Below are 22,377 nucleotides of genomic sequence, written 5' to 3'. Positions count from 1 at the left end.
TTGAATTCCAAATGTCGGTAAGGACACACGTTGTTTCTCTTATGCATATGAAGTGCACTTGAAAAAGAGACCTTTATCTTTGGTGGCCACCTAGCAATACAATATTAATATTCTTGGAATACCTATTCCTATTCACCCAACTGAGGACAGGATGATTTCAACAAAAGTTGAATCCACGTATTCAACCACTAGGGGCCTTTTCTATATGGGGTAAGATGTGGAGACTTACTCTACAACCAAGTGTTTCGCACTCATATGGAAGGTTTTGCATCACAAACTTCCTACTGGATCACTTTTAGCTTCTAGAGGATGTTCATGTTCCTCCTCATGTCTGCGTTATGGGAATCAAGAAGCTTCCCAAGATCAAATTTTCTTGCACTGTCAGTTTGCTAAGCATATATGGTGTGAAAAGATGTCACATCTATTGGCATCGTACAATATTGTAGAAAGGACCTAGCTTACTCATCGAGCTTTGACACAAGGGTAATGGAGACAAAAAGATACTAGACTCATTGGTTGCTCTATGGTACTTCTGGAAATGTCATGTCACAAGTAGGTACTGAAGTTTCAATTTCGTCATCCCAAGCGAGCTTTATAATACAGCGAGGATTACAACAATCTGGGGATAGTCAACCACAGATGAAGGCCAAGCCAAAAGGTGCCACGCTGATTTGCTAGAAAGCGCGAAGAACAGATTCAATAAAAATCAATGCCGATGCATCTGTTCTAAAGGAAAATTTGTTAGCAGGCTATGGCGGATATGCATAATACCATCAAGGTAACATGTTTTGTTTTGGAAGCGGGTGTAGCAGTCATGATGTGTTAATTGTAGAAGCGCTCGCCATGAGACGAGCTTTAATCTGGGCAAAGCTCTGTGAGTTTCGAAGCATTGAAGTTGAAAGTGATTAATCAAGCTCTAATAGAGACTTCAAATACTAACCCAGCAGACTCAGCATGGAAAATTTTTACCATAAGCCCAGCCCAGACATCCTTCTGCCGGGGAGTCAATTGATGTTAATCTTTCAAACATGTCCCAAGAGAAGCTAATCAAATGCACTCGGTGAGGAGGCTGCTTTAAAACAAGCATTTCTTGCACCCAAAAACGCACCCACGCCTAATCGTGGTTTCACTCTCTTATACTTTCTCTTTTATTCTAGGAATCCAATTCAAGTGAGTATACCTTGCCAAATTGACCCTTTCAGTAGAGCTGCCAATTGACTGGTCAAATACCTCTACTTGGTTCTGCAACTTTGCCATGCAGACTAGTGACGAATTTGTTTTGCAATGAACTTTCTATATACTAGAGCAATTAATCCCGTGTGATAATGATTTTTTTTTCGGCAAAACTTGTGATTATGATTAGAAAGCAAATTGAAAGCCTAACAAATGTGACGAACCAATGCAAGGCATCAAACCATTTGTTTCTTGATGTGTCAATACCTACCAACTCCCTTTTTTCCATTAATCTTACATGGCAATAGAATTATAGAACTACCGCAGCTGAAACGGCTCCTGGTGACTTTGCTAAAGATGAAGAAACTTATTTGACTATGTTAGCACAACGAAAATTACAAAACTCAGCCTATGTTGCTGTTGTTGCAAAGAATATTTACACTACACAGACAACCTGAAGAAAATTCTGATTACCTCTTCAGTCCAAAACCACACGCATACAGGCTAACTTGATGTTAAGCAGTTTGGATTTGTTGATTCACTTTTGATTACCCGGGTATTGTATGACCCACAAAATCCGCATTTATGATACAACCAGTGAAAGCGTGACATTCCTTTTTTACTACAGTCGTTACACAAAATATCCTGGATCAACAAACATAACTAGTTAGTTTTCCCCTTGTAAAGAAATAAAAGGTTCAAATAAGCCACAGAAAATTTTAAATTAGCAAAGGCACCTGACACCGATCCTTGTATTCTTCTGGAAGCTCTTCAGCAGCTAACAAAGCATCAAGCATCCCAAAGTAAACCTGGATGGGTAGATAAATCTTTTAAATTCGGGGTACCTAAAATAATCTTTACAATAGTCTTTTATTGTAAAACCAGGGCGGGTAGCTACTAGTATGGTGGTCTATCCATGGGCACAAAAGAGAACAGGAGGAAAGACGAAGGAAATAAAAAACCCACACAATGCTACATGATATAATGTGCACAACCACACTTGAGGCAATACCAAAATGTGCCAAATTTTGTTGGACTTGGAGAGATGGCAGTTAAGTTAGTATAACTGCTACATTTCCCACCCACCCCTACGCTGGTGGACACATACAAGCAAGAGCATGCTGCCCCACAGATGAATTGGCTGAGAAACTGAATAGGGTAGGGCTAAGAAAATTAATTAGTAAAGATGTTACCCTTGCAGTTTCTATAACAGAAGGAAATAAAAAGAGAAGGAACAGAAATACTTGTTCAGCAACTGCACAGCAGCAGGGAAAGAAACCGATAGGAAAAGTAATAGATTTACTTAAAGGTTGAAATTTCAAAAAAGATTACAAAATTTTGGTGAAATCTCGCCGAAATTTCAGAATTTCGGTCATCTCAGTCAGTACCAAGTAAGGGTGCAGTATGAACAGATAAGCCCACAACCGAACTAAACGTGTACTCAATGTCACCATCAATCCACACAAGAAATATGCATGAACAGATGAACTCCATCAATCCATGTAAAATCACATCAACCCAGTAGGCAATAGGCTAAAAAAGGCTGTAGTAAGGGTTGTACTCAGCAATGGCTGTGCTCCTGACCTTGCGGATGAAATAACCTCTGCAATTCTCATCTGTCCATATCTGTGCTCTAGTGGACTGATCTCTATTACATGTTGCACCCCAAAACAACCATATGCCTTTCAGGAGTGAAATACCACACCCCACAGAATTTGGCTAATACTACCCCATAAACAGCTCGATTCAATCTGGTTTTGAAACTCAGTTTCATTTACAATATTGCCCTAGAACAGTATTGTACAAGTTACCGATTCAATGCCATTTACCTGAACAATGGTTTCAACCTGAAGGACCAAGATAAACCTTAATATTCTGGCATCAATATCTCCAACAACATTACCATAGCCTTATCCCAACAGTAAGGGTTCACCTACATGGATCCTAAAAGAGTTAAGAAAATAATGATAAAGAAGTAAAAGGTGTGGGGGAGCACATACAACATCAAAACAAATCCTAGCACACCGTTCCTTCTTAGCTACATAACACTTTTCAAATGCTACCATTCCACTCTGGGTCTCAAAATGTAGTGTAATTCAACAACAGCAACATATAATCATGGTCCATCTAAATGGGGTCGACCACATAGATCTTTGCACTCCAATCAGCCACAAATTCTAGGATGTCATCCCTTCCTAGCAACCATTTCTCAACTGCCGCCATTCCACTCAAGGTCTTGAAATGGATTGTAATCCAACAGCAACACAATCTCTTGGTCCGTCTAAATGGGGCCAACCACATGAATGTTTGTCCTCCATTCAGCTCTATATGAGGTCATACCACAAACAAGGTCTAAGCTAAACATATCCTACTTCAATGTACCTCTATGTTTATCATAGGCTTATTGATGTAAACCTAGGTTTAGGGTTAATCTTCTAATTTGGAACCAGTACACAATTAGGATTTCTAGGTGTTTTGGTTAGGGTTTTTATAGGTTCTAACACTGCCCAAGTAAGCTGAAACTGAAGTTCCAGATGAATTTATATAGGAGTTAAAATTCAGACTTGAATAATCAAATCCTAGACCAGGAAGGACTGGGATTAGGGCTTCAGTCAAGGCTGGGAAGGGGCTAGGGTTGGCTGTAAGTGAGGACAGAGCTTGAAACATCTCTATTAGAAGTTTCAGAAGTTATTCCAAGGGTTTAGAAGCTGAGTTTGAATTCTAAGAATTCTGGAAAATCTCAGAAAATTCTGCAACTCATTCACAAAGAAGATGAGTTGCAGGTTTTTCAAAAGTTCAGAAAACAGGGCAGATTTGGGTAAAATAATGTTAGGACTCTGTTATAGGCTTAAGGGCAACCAAAATGGGTAAAGGGTTCAACTGGGGCTGGGAATGTGACTTTTTCATTAGGGCTAAGACTGAGGACGTGGGGAATAACAGGAGGGTGGGAGATGGCTTCTAGGGCTTGGGGAAGGGTGAGAGGGTATTTGCGATAGGGTTAGGGCTGCTCCTAAGGTCTGAAACTTAAAGGGAGGGGTTGGGAAGTGTGTGGACAGAAGGAGAAGGGTGGGGTTGGGGATGGGGTTTAATTTATTTGTATATTGAAGGAACTGCAGAAAACTCTTTGTAGAATGCTTGAATTGGTGATTGAAGATCTTGAGGCTGAAGAACAATGCATAATATCAGCTGCAGCTCACCCTTCCAGGGATCCCACGAATATACTAGTCTATTTTCTCAAAACTCAATTCATCAAATCTGAAAATAATTTACACTAGAAAGGCTATTTATAGCCTAAAACAAAGGACTCAAACTCATACTGCCTAACCCTGACTATTAGCATCCCATTACAACTTAACTTGGACTCTAAATAAGGTATCTAATTACAACGCGATCTCAGCCCTTGGATCTAAGATCTCACTTAAGTCACCTAATGCAAATTAGATAACAAACAAAGTGGACCCAAAAGCAAATAAGTCTTCCTAATTTAAGTTATCCTTAAAAGTAAGACTTCTTAAATAGGAAACAATGCTTCCTAAATTAACACAACTCTATTACTCTTTCCAATTGCAACTTCAAAATAAATAACTTGACTCTCAAGACTTCAAATAAACTAAATTAGTGGATTTGGTCTTCATTATAGCTCAATCCAAGGGTTGGAATTGACCATTCTACCCTTGGGATGGATTCAGCCTCCTTGACTCACAGTTGGCCTTGGGCCCATTTTCAGAGGGTCCAACCCTGGATACATCACTTATACCTGATTATGTTCCCTCAATTAGGAACAGGTCACTTCTTTGAACTGGGCATCTAGATGCCCCCATTGAACATGGTCATTCAACTTCAAATGACAATGTCTTAAAGTATATTATGTATCACAGGCTCAAAGCTACTCCCATCCAAACTCTAATATGGTCATCCCATGCTATATCTTTCCTAGTATTCCATCCTTCCTAGTCTGATACAAAATTAGTACAGGCCTTAAAAGGGCTTGCTATGGTGGGCTTCACAACGAGTTAGAAGAATGGGAAGGTGATGTGGACCAAATTATAGGGTTTAGAGTTTAGGATGATGCCTTAGAATTGGGCTCACTCCAGCATCCTCTCTCAGGGAACCAGCAGTCTTATTTGCATATGCATGTAATTGGACATCTCTTGGAGGAATTAGGGTCTTAAGGGTATTATAATGCCCCTAGAAGGGTTTGGCCAGGCTTAGGAATAGGGAATTCTGGGTTTTTTGAAACTTAGAACCTTGTTGTAAGGTTCAGATCTGGTATAGAGGGTTGGGATGGGATTTATAAGGTTTTCGAGCTAAGTAGAAAGGTTTTCAGATTTCAGCTATGGCTGGAACGTAATTCCAGGTTAGGGTTTGCAGGTTTTGGTCTTAGGAATAGGGTTCTAGGGTTTCGGCTGGTTTAGTAAAGGGTGATGTGAACACAAGGACCCCCTGTCCAAAACCCTAAAAGGGGTCCCTAGGATGGATCCAAGAAGCACCTATGAGCTGGCCGAACCCCTTTGGAGGGGTATTTTGGGCATTTTGGCCCATATTTTTATTTTTTCTGAATTTATTATTAGAATATTCCAAGATTTTAGTAGAGTCCAGTTTGAGTCAGGTTTGGTTTTGCTTAAGAGTCCCAATTTGATTTATAGTTGGTTGCTTTAGTCTTGAGTTGTTTAATAAGCACATGCTTAATTAGATGACCTAGTGTGTGTGAGTGAGATCTTAGATTCAAGGGCTGAGATCACGTAGTAATTTGTTCCATTAGATATGTGTTAAAAATCCAATTGAAGTTGTAACAAAATCATCATCTGTAAAGGATTTCCTAAGTTGAGTCAGAGTCTGCTCTTTCAGGCTATTGATAGCCTTTCATTTTAAGTTATTCCTTAGTTTTGATGGATAAAGAATATTGAGTGTTTTGAGTTCAGGATCTCCTATGTGGGTAGGCCCTGGCAGGTGTCAAAGCTTTGAAGTATTCAATTTTCTACATTCTTCAAGAGTGTTAAACATTCAAGCCTTCATCATTCAAGTTCTGAAGTTCAGTTCTGCCATTCCAGCCAGCTTCACCAACCATGAAGTAGAAGACCCCCCCCCCCCCAAAAACCCTACTCCCTGTGCAACCCTAGAACCCTCCCATTCAACCATACCATCTCCAGCCCCTTTCCCTTCTTGTTAAGACCTAGAACCACCCCTAACCCTATCACAAATCATTCCCCTCCCTTCCCCTTTAGTTTCAGCCCCTTCCCAGGCCTCCCCAAGCTACCTTAGCCCTCCCCCAACTTCTTCTTCTTCCTGCGATACCAGATCCTAAACTCATTAGGATTCCCTCATTCCCAGCCCTAAACCCCACCTAACTCACCTCCCTAGAGTTGCATATACCCTTGGAGTTTAGTCCTAATCTTAGTTTCCCCTAAACAGACCTAATTCTGAACTTTTGAAAAAACCTGCACTTCATCTTCTTCAATGAGAAGTCGCAGAATTTTGAAAAATTCCAGAAAATTCTAAAACACTTCAAAACCCAGTGCTACCTTTCTAAACATGTTCTGGACTACAGAGCATGGTGGGAGATCTCGCGAGATCTCGCCGAGATCTCGCGAGATATCTCGGTTTCTTCATAAACCGAGACGAGATCAAGGGCGAGATCTGCGAGATGGGATATCTCGCTCGAGATCTCGTCATATCTCGCCATATCTCGCTATATCTCGCCATATCTCGCCATATCTCGCCCCAAATCTCCTCGCCATATCTCGCTGGAACTCTCAAATTTTACCAAATTTTTTGTAGATTTCAGCCAAAGTTTCACTTGCAACTACTCTTAGCACATCTACAACATCAAAGAAAACTCAATCATCCTCTACTTGTCTTATGAACTTATGCATTAATGACTTATATAAAACTTCTAACGGTTGTATACTTTTATCATTCTATTCTTGAAAGTTAAGATTGTAATACTCATATGAATGTTATCTTGATGACATTTAAGTTATTTGATGTATTTGATACACATGATTTTCATTTATATGCCTTAAGGTTTTATATTACATGTTATATAACCTTGCATTCTCTAATCCTACAGCATTAATGGTTTTATATTATATGTTATATAACCTTGCATTCTCTAATCTTACAAAGATTTCGGTTTCACAATATGGGTAGACTTAGAAATCATACTTAGGGCTGTTTTCTCACAAATCCAAGGCCACTAGTGTGTTCAAAAGGCATCAAATAGGCTAAAACCAAGTTTTAGCCTAACTGGGACCTTAAAACCCACCGAGATGGGTTACCGAGTTGACGCCCAAAAAATGGCACATCTCGACCGAGATCTCGCCGAGATGGTCGAGATCTGGGTTTTTCATGGTAGCGAGATCTCGCTCGAGAGCGAGATCTCCCACCATGCTACAGAGTACCAACAAAAGCACCTCTAACTTGCAGAACCAGCAACCCTAGACCTTCCCCCAAACCCTAGGACGGAAATTAAATTTTCAAATCTGAATCTCAACCCCTATAGAATTCAGATCTGAAACTATACTTCCAGCAGGCTTAGACAGTGACAAAACCCCTAAAAATCATCCATTACTTCAATGGAAACTCTTGGGCAGCCACCTAATCTAAGGAATTATAATACAAACCCTAACCCTAGATTGTGGTTTACATCAAAGGGACTCTTATGGTTATTTGATGTGTTTAGGTCAATCCTAATTGGTTTAGGTTTCGTTTCAAGAATCCTACTTGGGTTTGGGATTCTTAGGAAACTCAACCATGGCTAGGGAGAGGAAAAATGGAAGTGGGAGATGGTAATCCTAAAAGGGTTTGAAGTTGAGGTTGAGGAATTTAGGAGTTTTAGGGTTTCCGATAGAACTAGGGTTTAGGGTTTCTAGAGGTTGAAGATGAATTGCAGAAAATTATAACACCTAATGAATGATGGCTTGATAGAGGGTCTAAAAGTAGGACTGGGGTCTAGGGAAGGGTGCAATCCAATGAGGGAAGGGAGGGAGTGAGAGGATTAGGGGATCTACAACTGTAAGGAGGGGTTATGCTGCTGCCGCGGGAAGAAGAGGGGTGAGGGAACTTGTGAGTAGGTTAAGAGAAAGGGGAGAGGGTTAAAAAGAGGCTAGGGTGTCGTTTACTTACTTGGAAATGGAAGGAAGTTGCTGGTACTGTTGAATTGCTGCTTGAATTGAAGAAAAATGGGAATTTGAAGAAGACACTCACAAAGCTGCTGCAGACCTCCCAAGGAAGCCCACGACTGTGTCCCACAAACTCTCAATTTTTTAAATCAATTCAACCTGTTTTTTTATTTAATATATTTCCAATGACTTGATCACCACTGATGTCATCCTAATTTTTCTCTTTTTGTATAGGTTCCTTTTCGTATTCTGATTATTCTTGAATTGGTAAGAGGTTTCCGCCTTATTTTTCTATTTTAGTTTCTTAGTGTGAGGAGAAAGAAGTTTCTACTTAGCTGGTCATGAGACTGTCAACCCAAAAAAAATAAAAAAATAAAAAAAATAAAAAATAAAAATTTTTATATCACCTTATGGCTTTCCCTTCTACCTTGCCATTTTGGGTGGCTCCCTATTTGTGGCCAGAATTTACTGAATTGTCATGGGGATTCCTATTTGAAAATTGGCACTTGTGCAGCCATTATTTCTATTGTGAAAGGTGCATTAGTAATTATTGGAATCTGATTGCATATGAATTTTTTAATTTTTTTTATTATTATCAATTTGTCTAGTCCACGTGTAGTGCTACACATGAGGAGATTGGAGACTTATTCTATATCTACTAAAGATTTGTTGAAGAGAATTATTTGACAAGATTTTTATCATCTAAGGTGGTTTTATAGCAACACCTCACCACTTTGTTTATTTACCTACCCACTTGGTTCGCAATAACTCATACTACCTTTTATCTACCAACTTGGTCCGTAGTAACTCATATTACCTTTCACCTACCTACTTGATCTGTAGTAACCCATACTATTTGTCTTTTACCGACCTAGTCCATAGTAACCCAAACTGCCTTTATCTACTTGCTAGGTTCACAATAACCTATACCAACTTTTAATTACCTAATTGGTATGCAGTAGTAACTCAAACTACCTTTTACCTACTGATACTTTTGCCTACTACTTGCCTACTTGCGAAGAGCTTATATGGACATTGGAGCTACACCTTACGTACTTGTGTGGACATTAAAGCAGCACCTTAACTACCTACGCAGACATTGGACGTACTTGTGTGGACATTAAAGCTGCACCTTAACTACCTATGCAGACATTGGAGCTGCACCTAACCTGCCTATGTGGACATTGGAGCTGCATTGCTACTTATGCTCAAGATTAATAAAGTTTCTTGACATAATCTTGATATTCCAAACTAGATCCCTTGTTTTCCAACTTGAGGGGGAGTGTTGAAATCTTAGGTTATGTTTTAGATAGTTTCCAAACACTATTTTATTCTTGTAACTGCCCAAGATACCAGGGGCAGCAGTGACAGTTTGTGTCAAGTTATAAATCCTAATTTCAGTAAGTTTGTAATCGTTTCTACTATAAATAAAATAAAGCATGTGATTAGGAATACAAGCCATATCACAGGATCTCTTGTTCTCAGATAACCTATGACTCTTCTCCTTCTTCTCTTCATCTTGTCTCTTCATTCTTCTTCTCCTTTGCTCATAATTTAATCATAGGTTTTGATTTCAAACACCAATTATGAATTTGACTTGACTTTGATTTCTAACACAATTATGACTTTGACTTGCCTAACACTTTTCACATAATTGACTCTATTATACCTTACTCTTGGAATCCTAATTTACTCTAGAGAGATCCAATTAGGATTCCAAGAGTAGATACTGAGTCACAATAATAAGAAAATAAAAATAGAGCTAGGGTCCTGACACTTAGCTGGACTCAATGGGACTCAGATCTAGGACATCACGAAATTTGCAAAATGACCAAATACCCTGGTTCAACCGAGCGGCCATAGGGTTTGGGGAAGTAACAACCCTACAGAACCCCTAGAAACTGTTTACATTAGAAGGTGATGAGAACATCAGTCAACAATTTCAAATCTACCAGCTACAGTGACAGAGAGAACATCCCACGACAACATTAATGTGGATGGATAATCAGTTCAAAGGCTATCGGATTGCCAAAGTAATATGGTTCAACAAGGAGCATTGCCCATAGGCAATTTGATTTTTTTCCTCTCCTTGAGTCCTAGTGGGATGATCTATGGGTATTTCTAGCCCATCAGTTAATATTTTTAATTGTACATTGGGGTTCCCAATTTAGCACTTACTATTAAATATGGGCAGAGACTTTAGGGTTTTCTTGGGATTCTAGTTTTAGGGTTAGGATTGATTAATCTTTCTTTCAAAAAATTGTAATAGCAGATTGATGGCAACGAGTTATTGAATGGAAAGAGCTTCTCACGCTTTCTCTCCCCTGGCATCTTCTTCTTTCCTTTTCTCATGTTAAGTCTCTTCTCCTCCTTTTCTCTCTTCCTTTTGTGAAACAAGTCTCCCACCCCTCTCTTTTTCTGTTTGGCAGCCTTCTTGTTGTCTTTATTTCCATTTCTTTATCCCTTTCTAAAAAGGGGGGGGGGGCAAAAAAAAAAGAAACTCCTTGGTTTCCTACCCATACTTCTTTTCTGTTTTCCAGTTCCTTTTGTTCCCTTGTTACCCATATCTTTTCTGTTTTCTAGTTCCTCCGTTCCCATGTAACTCAAAAAAAAATATTGTGTTCCTTTGTCTTTCCTAACCATTGTTTGCAGCTCTAACGAACCAGCAGGAAAATTCATTTCCTTTGAGTCTTCCATTAGTTATTTCCATTCCTAAATCGTTTCTTTTTGCAGTAGGTTCACAAAAATAATTTTCAAAGGTTCTTTGCATTGTTCTTTGCCGAATTTCTTGTTAGAAATTAGATCTTGACTAGGACAGCAACTACTTTTTTTTTTCTTTCATTTCCGGATTCTTGATAATCTTTGCAGTCAAATTAGGGTTACAATGCCATGATTCCTATACCCATGCTTCCCTATTTGATTCTTGCGTAGTTATGTTTATTAGTTTAGAGCTGAAGTGTTCTTTGTTTTGATTGTCTAATTTGCATGTTCAATCAGATTAGGACTGCGGAAATTTTCCTTTTTATTTATTACCTACCATGAATAGTCGTCTAACCTAAAAGTCTAGTCACCAGCCTTGTAGATCCCCTAGTTTCTAGGGTTGCACTTGCCCCTGCCTCAGACGGAGAAGGGGAATGGGGAAAATCACATTCACACACATCTCACACTGGAGCTTCTCTACTAAATCTTCAACAATCAAATTTCACAATTTTGAGCACTGCCTGCAATTACAGGAATAAATAAGCTAGAAACCATGCATAAAAGTAGTTCCAGTAAAAAGAAAGCAACTGAAATAAGAAACTAATCATAATAGCCCCATAAATTTGAAAAAGGAAACTATCTACAAAACCATACGTAATCTGCCAAAAATAAAGCAAAGAACATATTACGAATATTACTAAATCCAGTCCTTCTCAGACCCGGATACTAGTTTAGGACCAGCATTTGGTCTAGGTCTCAAGGGCAGATCATGTTGATCCAACCAGGCTAAGTCTACTGGATCACTAGCATCCATGTTGTATGTCATAGCTAATCTAGTGATAGTTCTACGAACTTTCCTCTAAGCTTTTAAGGCATACGTGTATCAAACAAATCTCCAGTCGCTACTCTCCACTTCATCCACTCTATTTTAATCCTTTATGAAACATCATCATCTATGTTGTCCTTCACATTAATGATTGATCACAAGTGTCTAAATGATGGAGTTAAGGATGTCCAAATGAGTCAAGTGGGATTAAAATACTATATTTTGCCTATGGGTGGAACCTATAGACATTAGGCATCTTCTCCAAAGCTCCACCAGAGTGTTCTCCAAAACATAGTAGGTTTTCTTATAGTAGCAAGCAGCAAGTCGTCTTGTCCCCTGCAACTGTAAATTATTTTCTGCTATGGGTCTTCTCCTCTGCAAGTGGTCTTCTTCTCTGCAACTCTTCTTTTCGTCTGCAAGTCATCTTCTCCTATGCAAGTGTATTAGAAGAATCATCTGCAAAAATTATTCTTATACGAATCTGACGATAGCAGTTCTCCAAACCTCACGATAGCAGCAACCAGCAACACTTCTTCGACTCTCCAAACCTCAAGGAAGCATTAACCATATCTGTTAAAACCCCTCAATAGCCTAATTCGACCATTATAATTCAATCTAAATTGGTGGTCTTAGAGATACAGGGTGAATATTTAAGAGATCAAAGACTGGGATCTATAATTGTCAGAAAGGGCTAAAACTTGGAGGGAATGTAGGTAATCTATATAAGGATTGATCCTCCAATTTAGGTTCATATGGGTAAATTGGATGATGTGGTGTTCCTTGTTTTGGGGTTTTAACAACAACAAGAATCCTTATCCCAACATGGGTCCTTGCCCTTTCAATCAGCTTTATTTGAGGAAAAATTAGCATTTAAGGTTACTACAGTTGGAGGGATAACATGTGTAAACTTTAAGACAATCAGCTGATTATATTGGTGCACATCAAACTTGAATTTTGATTGAGTGTCTCAGGAAGTTCAATAAGTCAAGAAAATTCAAAGGGAAAAGAATGTGACAAGTGAAAGGGGATGGGATGTAAGCTGCCAGATACCTAGATGCGAGGGCCTTGTAGGGCTATGTGATGCAGAATCATCACCAAATTGAGCTTCCTCCTTTAGAAAAGTCTAGGATTGGGACATATATAAATTCGGCCTTTGATTCCTATGGTTTACTTTGTAATTGGTTGTTTAATTGGCCCAAAATATTGATACAAATTAGGAAAACGGGAATTATTTCATTAAGTTAGTTAAGGGGTCCTATTTTAAATCTATTTCCTTTTTAAATTCAATTTTCTAGTCAGTTGAGGTTACTTAACAGGTTAAGGATTGTGTTAGGTCCATTTTAACGTATAAGTTTATTTTCAAGTCAATTTCTAATTTTGTTAAGTTTATTTTGTAGTCAATCTCTAACTTTGCGTCCTAATTGAGTTTGAAACTATATCAGCCAATGTGGCCATAAATTTAGATGTAATTGCTCAGTTGAGCCATTAATTGATGAAATGAGTTTTTGAGTATTGCTTATTGATGCCGATGAGGTAGAATGACATAGAATCCCCCCCCCCTCTCTCTCTTATATGCAATTTCTTCTCCTTTTTACTTTAATTTCATATAAGATTAGCTCTTCTAATCAACAATTCAACCTCCTGCTCTTTTCTAAAACTGTAAGTTGAAGTTGAATAATCCCCATCCCCAATTCATCCTAAACTTCAAAATTCCCCAACCCTAAATTCCATTTTCTTTCTATTTTCGTTTTCCCTAAACTCTGGTCACTCAAACCTATCTCCAGCCCAAACTACCCATTGGAATCCATTCAAAATCAATCCCATAGTCCATACTTATCATCCCCTTTCGCCTTTGCATCTTTTTTCTAATTTTCTTGAACTTTAGGACTTTTGTAGAGACCCAAAGTTCAAGGTCAGATTTACACCAATCTAACCAATAGATCTATTGATGAAGATGTTAGTAGGGATGTGACTAGGGAAAGGGTGCAATCCTACTGGTGGTGTGAGACTGTAAAAGGAAGTAGGAAATAAGGGTTTAATGGAGGGGAGGAGCACCCCCTGTGCCACAAGGATGAAGGAGGAAGTGGGGGTGTTTCGCACAAGGGTTAGGAAGGTAATGGGGTAGGGGAAGGGGGTGGGTTTCACTTACTTGAAGGAAGAAGGGAGCTGTTGAATAGCCACAGGTTTTGAAAATGCCTCTAGGGCTGCAACATGCTTGAGGGAGGAGAAACAAGTTGAAATTCTTCAGAAAGATACTTCTTGGATCCCACAACACACTCTTGTCTCCAAACTCAATTTTATTTAATTTTATCCAATCTTCATTGATACAACTGAGATGGCTTCTTTTCGGCCTTAAATGAAGACAATTTAAAATTGGACTGAATAAACAAATAGAGAACTACTTAGGACTCAATTAGGAATTCATGTTGAAATAGAATCTCTCGTTGATCTAAAACTCTACTTGGCAACTGGAAGAGGAGTTCTACTAAGAACTCCTAACAAGATTACTAGAACAAGTGAACTTCCTAGGCAACTGGAAGAGGAGCTACTAAGAACTCCTAACAAGATTACTAGAACAAGTGAACTTCCTACTTAAACAAGGAATCCAATAGAGAATGAAATTCGTACAACCACTAGATGTCTTCAGAATCCCTCACTAAACCAGATAGAAAGGTACTGAGGTGCTCATCTATACCTCCAGCAGTGGTGAATGTGTGTGTGTTGGGGGGGGGGGGAACGTATGATGTCTTCATCACCTGGCCCTAACCCTAGCCTGAACCTCAACCGGAAAACAATAACAGAATCCTTAATTTCATATTGTTCACTTAAAGTTACCAAGAATATCCTACAGGGTGGTAGCGCAAGGCAAGCACAAGTCAAATACTTGACCCTAACCCCAACCCAAGGTCTCCTTGACCCAGCCCTAACCTATCCTCAGGCATTGTACAAAATAGCACAGGATCACGATAATCTCAAGCAGGGCGAGACTAAATTAGGGGCCAAACAAGATTCAGTCAACTAACCGAATCTCACCGAGATCTCACTGAAATTTCAGCAATTTCAGTGAAATTTTGAGAGTTTCAAGTGGTTCTATAATATACTTTGTAATTTTAAAATTTAAAATTATAATTGAGATTCGCCAATGTTCTTGCACTTTAATGAAAGTTTCAAAGTTTTCTAGTATACCCATTTTTAGATTTGTGAAAATGCATAATCCAGTTTCCAAAAACACATATTTTAGTCGAGCAAGTGCAAATCAAGAACACCACTTTTTGTTAGCTTTTAGACAAAAATAACATTTCCATTGTGTTTATTGGCCTCAAATTAGGCTGTACATTGAAAATCAAACCGAAAAAATGCTTAAAAAACCCTGAATAGATTCTCAAAACATGATGCAAAGTCTCGACAAACCACCGAAATTGGCCTCAAATTTGTACCATGTTTCGCCGAGATCTCAGTATCTCAGCAATCTTGACAAGGAGACGAAACAAGATTTCTTTTCCTGGTAAAAAGAAGAAACCAGATTCAGTACATTGCACTCAGGGCTAAAATTTTGAGCCTAAATCCTGTTCAGGCTTAATGTGGGCCACAGTGGATTCGGGCTATCAGGGCCACGCTTACAACCCTATGTTACATATTTGGTCTTGGTTCTACTTAACTTCAGACCACTTACTTCCAAGATAGTTTTATATATTTTCACATTGGCATTGAAACTTGCTTTTGTCTCACCTATCACAAGAATATCATTTGCAAAGATCATACACCATCGGACTTCTAACTTACATTTCTTTAGTTAAGTCATCCATGATCAGTGCAAATTGCAAACAAAGAAAAGCTAAAGTATATCCTTGGGGAGACCCAATTGAAATTGGGAATTCACTACCTTAGGACCCCACAATTCTAACTTGGTCACCACACGAGCAAGCATGTCTTTAATTATGTGAATGGACTTACATTACATCATTATCCACTCATATATATATTCTAGGTTACTTCTTTAGGGACTTAGTCATAGGCTTTCTCTGAATTAATAGAGACCAAATGGACATCTTCCATGCCCTCTCTGTATCCTTCCATGGTTCTCTTCAGAAGGAAAATAGCTTCCATTGAGGATGTTGCATGCATAGTTGTCACGGCGACGAGGCGATACAAGGCGGTTTAGGCTAGTTGAGGCGATGAGTCGATGAGGCGCCCTCCGAGGCACTTTTAAGGCGGTTGAGGCGTTTTAAGTGAAATTTTTAGTGTACATCTCATTTAGCCTACCTCAAGTCATCCAACATACTACAAACCACACATAGTAGGTCCTAAATAAAAAGTCGCAGGAAGACCAAGAGAAGAAGTCGCCTGTCGCTGGCCACTGCTTGCCGGAGTGTCGTCGCGGGATCGAAGAGAAGAAGAGAGGAAAAGAGAAAGAGATTAAGATTAGAGTGAGAATGAGAGTGTGAGACTTGAGTCAAGAACTTATTCTCTTTCAATTTTGTTTGTTTTTATTTTTTTTATTTTGATCACATATAGCATCATTATAAATATGCATATAGGTTCAAACAATAGATACTTTACAATCGGAATCTAATAAGTAATTCAATATATGCCTTCAATTTGGCATCTTTCATGTGATTTAAAAAAGGAAAAAAAGCGGACGCCTTAAGCTATAAGGGGTCCGAGGCGCCTAAGGTGATGCCTCCTACCCTAAGGCGGTCGCCTTATTGCCTAAAAATAAGGCGACGCCGATTTGAGGCGCTCCGAAGGCACCCGGACGCCGAGGCGACAATTAAGCGACGCCTTGACAACTATGGTTGCATGCAATATTGATAACAGCCCCTACATAAACGCAAGTAGGCAGTGCACATAACACAACTGCACACAACCTTTTCACAATCAAATAGGGCCAGCCCACAGATCTTTTTCCTCCAATCAGATGGTGAAATAACTAATAGGGAAAATCATAAAATATCAAATAATACACATTAAGGAAAAGGGCAGAAAAAGAAATTCAGAGAGTGAACAATGTCCTAATTGTTATTTTGAGGATGAAAAGAAAACCGAAAATGGAAAATGGAGCTAAATAACATCCAAATTCAACATTAAATGAGAATAAGTGGGAAAATGAAATGAAGAAATCTCTTACTGCCATATCCCCCAAAGATTTGCTACATATTGGGCAAGTGTAGTGACTGCAAGTATACACCTATTCACCATAGAAAGAGACAAGTACAACCTATTCATTGTGTGTTGCTAAGGAAAGAAATTTAAGAGGTAAAAGCCAGCAGGATTTTTTTTCTTTTTTCTTTTGGTTGGGGGGAGGGGGTGTCGTAAAGAAGAAATGCCAGACCTTGAAGCAAGCTGAATGCATGAAGTGGCCACATGGAAGAGCTCTGACTGTAGCACTTGAAGTGAAAAGAAAATCACAACAGATGGGGCAGTTTGTTTCCAGACCTTTTTCCCAACACTTGTGATCCACTAAAGACATCCCCAAGCAACAATTACACGTCATGCAATGAAAAAAGTCAATGCCAAGTCCCTTCCCTACACGGCATAAATTGCAAAAGGGGCAATGGTATACTGTCCTGAAGGTGACACAGAAAAATCAAATAAATAAAGATACCAACAAATCTACTTCAACAGTTATCCAAGAAAGCATTCGATCCTCAAGCATTCAAATATTCTCAAATAGAAATGAAGCAACAGAAAAGAAGTTAGGGGCTCTGTTTTATAAACAACCAAAAATTAGGCATTGCTTTGACTTCTTTATGAACTAATCAACTAGAGGCTTATCTAGAATTTCTTTTCTTTTTTTCAATGGTGAAAACAACTCCAAGAAAGGCAATTGCTACCTGCCCCTGCAATGGTCAGTCATGCAGGAATATCAATCAATGATATATAGCCCCATCTGGATGGTGAAAGCAATATTTCTTTCAATTATGTAAACTCTTGCTCCGAGATAGATATATGTCATACATGCAGTCATAAAAGCAATATTTTTTCCATTATGTAAACTCTTACTCCAATATGGATATACATCATGGATGCAGTCTATGAATGACCAGAGAACAGAAAAATTGACTAAAAACCAACAGGACAACTGTTGATATTCTTGTTGCACACTATTTTGTAATGATGTGTCTGTATTAGCTATGTTTTTCTCTTAAGAGAACCTTATAAAAAATAATTTTGGGTCTCTTTTTTATTAATTATTATTTGTATAGTGCAGACACTGTCCAATTTATTTGAACTTGCCCCAATCAGTTATAGAATATTATAAACAGAAAGCTGACCAAATTAAATTCCTCGATGAGATACCAAAGGAACCTTGATAGGATTACTTTCTTATCTTCTTTTCAGGTACATTATTCAACAATAAAAGCTGACCCATTTAGTTGGGATAAGGCTTGTGTTGTTGTCATTGTATTACTCAAATGATAAAATGGGCTACAAAAACCACCAGAAGTTTGAGACCCATAACAAGGTTAAAGTTAACAGCATGTCAAAGTTAGGCATTTCAAGTTGTACAAATACAAAATTCATAAGAAATGTTTACTTGTTAGAAGAAGGTTCTATCAGCCGCTAGGATAGGGTACACTAGTATCTCCCCCACCCAAATAAATAAATAAATAAATTATATATTATATATATATATATATATATATATATATATATATATATATATATATATATATATATTGAAATGACTTCACAGCCCTCCAGTTATGAAAATGTTGTCTCCCTTTGTTGGTACTCTCAAAGAATTCTCTACTTCAGGATTTTTTTTCTTCCGTAAAATAATTCATCCATCAAAAGAATGTCTAAGTATTATGCACCTGGAAAGTTGTGAGAAAAACTCATCCTTTCAAAGGATCCTTTTGGATCCAAATACATCTTAAGTCTAGCAAGAAAATAAATCGCACTGACATCTGCAGTTCTTCATTTTTTTTATTTGAGAAAACTATTATTATTTATCTTTTATTCTTTTTTTATTCTTGGGAGGGTGCAGGGGAGGGGATCTCTGTGTGTTATGCAGAATTCACTATCCAGCCTGTGCATATATTGCATGGCCAAATGAGATCTGAGAGTTTGCAATGACAAGACCCTTACCTTTCATCATCAAAAAATTTGCATATATTGCAGCAGTACTTCGCCATTGAAAGCCCATTGCAAGCTGGTGTTGTGCAAATAGGTCCAACTGCCTGAATCTTCAGGCAGGACATACACATCATTTCTGATGTTAATTTCCTGCAAATAACGCGCACTTGATCAACTATTAAGACAGGGTGGGGGGAGGTGAGGGAATCCACCAGAATTTTCCATAGAATGCCAGAAATTACCTATCCATTGAGTGATCACTGACTTTATCGTGGCAGAACCTGCAAGTAAACAACTTTCCGCAGCAAACAGCTCGAAGTTTGCAGTTTCTTTTGTAATGCTCACACCCAAAAACCTGTTTATCTGGATCACGAAAAGATGGAGAACATCCAGGTACATCTTCACCATTCAAAACTTCCACTGATCTTCTTTGAGGCAATTTCTGCTGAGCTGCAATCCACCGACTAACAGAACAAATACATTGATCAGAGTATGTGGGATACATGATCTAGACATTATTTAGTAAGAAAAAAAAAGACACATACCTTGTCATAAGATTTTGAATAAGATACGCTTTCCTCCTTGGATCAAGCGTTGAGTCTCGAGAGACCTTCCGTATCTCTGCTTCAAGCTCACTTTGGTTCATCCGAAAAATATCTCCCCATCCAGGCCTGAACATTTGATCACTCTGATCCAAGCTCTCTTGCATATCAGTGCCTAAAGACAGAATAAGATAATACCAACACAAAATCAGAATTAGAGAAATCAGACAAACTTTATCCCAACCTGTGAAGTCCATACAAGAGCCAACAGAAGCAACAGAAGAAATCACTGCACAAACCTTCTTGAGAAATGCTACTCTCTGGTGTCGCTTTCTGCTGAGATGCCACAGGAGTTCCTTCCCACCATTCATCAAGCCACTCACTGAACATTGTGTTTTTTGCAGCCTGCTTCCATGTGTCCATCATCTTATTCTGTTCTTCCTGACTGAGTGCTGAAGTCACCCATGGTAACATTGACTGGAGCACCTCTGCACCTGTAGTTCCAATAATGCGGCCAACAATTTTTTCCTGCTCTTCCACAGAAAAATGTCGGTCAAACAATGGCCATAGCTCAAGTTCTTCCCTAATTACATGTTGGTCCAGTGAAACTCTTATGGATTTGCACATGCCTTGAAGCTTCGTTGCAAGTTCATTGTGTTTCCTCATAAACTCAGAACCTGGATCAGCAGAAGAATCAGAAATCTTTCTGGTTGAATCCTTAGATGTATTGGAACTGTTCAAGGTCTCATGGAGCTGTGAAAGCTCAGAAAGAACTGATGATATATCCTCAAACAGTTTTTCTTCCTGCTTGTGGTCCAAAGTATATGAGTGACTCACATTATGTAGATTTTCCTTGGATTCCAATGCTGGGAAGACTATCTCATCCTCAGCATTGCTGTGTGCCCGGTAAAGACCCCATAATAATCGAAATCTTCCACTAAATTGACGAAGAAATGACTCATCACAACCATTAAGCTTACCAGATTCAGCATCTAAATATTCCAAATCCTTGCGAATAGCTTTATGAAATTTGAAAATGTTATCAATTGGTCGTGATATGTAAGCAACATCAGAAGAGCTACTGTCGGCTTCCCAGACAAAAAGACTGGAATTAAGAGATGGAGCAGAAAGATTGCCAGACAAGGTATGCATAGACTTTGTTGCAACAAGTGAACTTATTCCCCTGTTTCCATTGGTAACTCCCAAACCAGGGACACGACATGCCTGATTACTACCAGGTGATTTACAGGTATTTACACTTTCAATACTATCTTCGCACGACCCAGATATATTGCCACGTTTAATGGGTCTCTGGCCATCATTTGTCGTACATGGAGAGGCACATGCACATGACAGCTGACTAAGGTCTTCTTCAATTTCAATGAACTTGTTTACAGGACAGCAACCAATTGCACTTGAAGACAGACAAACATCCTCAGGACGACCCTTGCATGCCCAACCAGAGAAAAGTGTTACCAATGCAACCTCAGATGCTGGTGCTGTATCATATCAGTACACAAGTCAGAAATGTACAATATAACACTGCATACGTATGGCACCCCAAAACTTTTCTTAAAGGTGAAATAGATAATGAACAGACCTGCCAAATACATATTTCGAAGAAAAGATCTTGCTTCAACTTCACTAAGTGATCCTACAAGCCATGGTAAGACACACTCCAACAACTTCAAAGGCATCACGCATAGGCTCTTGTACATAAGTTCTCTCTGCTTTTGGGGGATAAAATGCTTCCGTGCTAGTGGAATGACCTATAAATGCAAAAAATAATTAATAGATGCTTTTATAGGAAATAGAAAGTTTGACTTGAACTTTGAAGCTAGAGAACTTTTAAAAAAGAAGAGGTACATCAAGGTTGTTCTAAGCAATGGCCTGGTTTTAGGAATCCAAAATCTGATAATAAGTGATTAACTTCTGCTTCTTCAAAACTTACGTTAATAAGTGATCAAGCCCAAGTTAATAGAGCAAACAACAGAGTCGCCCCAAAACGGCATGCTCTATTCACAGACCACCCAATTTAAGTTCAAGAGGCACAACACCCAAATTTTGGGCACATAAGAGACATGTCCGATCCATTAGTATTTTCTGCTAATGGAACGTTTTAAATTTTTGTAATCTGAAATTCTGAATTACCCTGAGATGACTGAGTATCATAATTCCCTTATTGTTTGGCATAAACATTTAAGAGAAATAAAATCCTACCTTCATCATCCTCCTCATCTTGATTCCTACCTGCCAAACCCTATTGCTACGATTGGAAGATTGGGGTATTTTAGGAGCTAGTTGATGTGAATCCAGCACCAAATTAGCCTATTTTCCATTAAAATCAACCTGGGGTTGATAGATATAGGTGTTGGTCCTTCGTTTAATAGGATTATGTGCTCACGTCCCTCTTCTATGGGCCCAAAAGTTCATTGCCTAGGCTAAGTACGAGAAAATAGTTTAATTAAGTGCTTCAATCAATGTAAATTGGTAATTCGAAGGTCACTATCCAAATTCATCCCTACTACCAAAATCATCCCATCACAGCCCATATCACAAATAACCCCTAGTATCCCACAACAAAAATTTCAAGAAGCCCTTTTTTTGTTCCCATAATGAGTTCGTTCTCTTATAAGATCTTCAAAGAAGTGGCCCTCATTAAACTACGGCTGCATCACCAGATCAAATGGAGGAAAGCAACTAAGAACCATCATGTTGGATCAATAGAGAGCCATAAAAAAAAAAGAGACATGGGTGATCAAGTAGTATCCCACATCCATGGTTTGAGATTCCCAGTCTCGACAAGAATCTCGGTCCCTCAGAAAACCAAGAACTCACGAGATCTCGCTAGATCTGGGCTGGGACGTAGTAAAAATTCCCGGTCAAGATCCAACTCGACCTGCAGCAAGGTCTAAAACAAGATCGTAAGGGTTTC

At 38.7% G+C, this 22,377-nt stretch overlaps 1 protein-coding gene across 1 annotated transcript in view; it reads right to left on the bottom strand.

Moving 5' to 3' along the window:
- Positions 1-220: 220 nt before the first annotated feature.
- Positions 221-22,377, bottom strand: part of LOC149029103 (zinc finger protein BRUTUS-like) — a 59,830-nt gene continuing 37,673 nt past the window's right edge. Inside the window, exons 6-14 of the mRNA XM_089140383.1 lie at positions 21,043-21,211; positions 19,742-20,941; positions 19,446-19,617; positions 19,143-19,364; positions 18,913-19,050; positions 17,153-17,387; positions 16,949-17,008; positions 1,911-1,982; positions 221-1,818 (exon numbers count right to left, since the gene is read on the bottom strand). Of these exons, the coding sequence (XP_088996509.1) occupies positions 1,678-1,818; positions 1,911-1,982; positions 16,949-17,008; positions 17,153-17,387; positions 18,913-19,050; positions 19,143-19,364; positions 19,446-19,617; positions 19,742-20,941; positions 21,043-21,211 (2,409 nt within the window). The 3' untranslated portion in view covers positions 221-1,677. The remainder of the gene's footprint in view (positions 1,819-1,910; positions 1,983-16,948; positions 17,009-17,152; positions 17,388-18,912; positions 19,051-19,142; positions 19,365-19,445; positions 19,618-19,741; positions 20,942-21,042; positions 21,212-22,377) is intronic.

This window comes from Hakea prostrata, chromosome 1 (assembly GCF_041222555.1).
Source record: "Hakea prostrata isolate BN-2017 chromosome 1, UWA_Hpros_2, whole genome shotgun sequence".
NCBI lineage: Eukaryota > Viridiplantae > Streptophyta > Magnoliopsida > Proteales > Proteaceae > Hakea > Hakea prostrata.
Note: the sequence above shows the minus strand (reverse complement) of the source record. Positions and strands in the feature narration are given on the sequence as shown.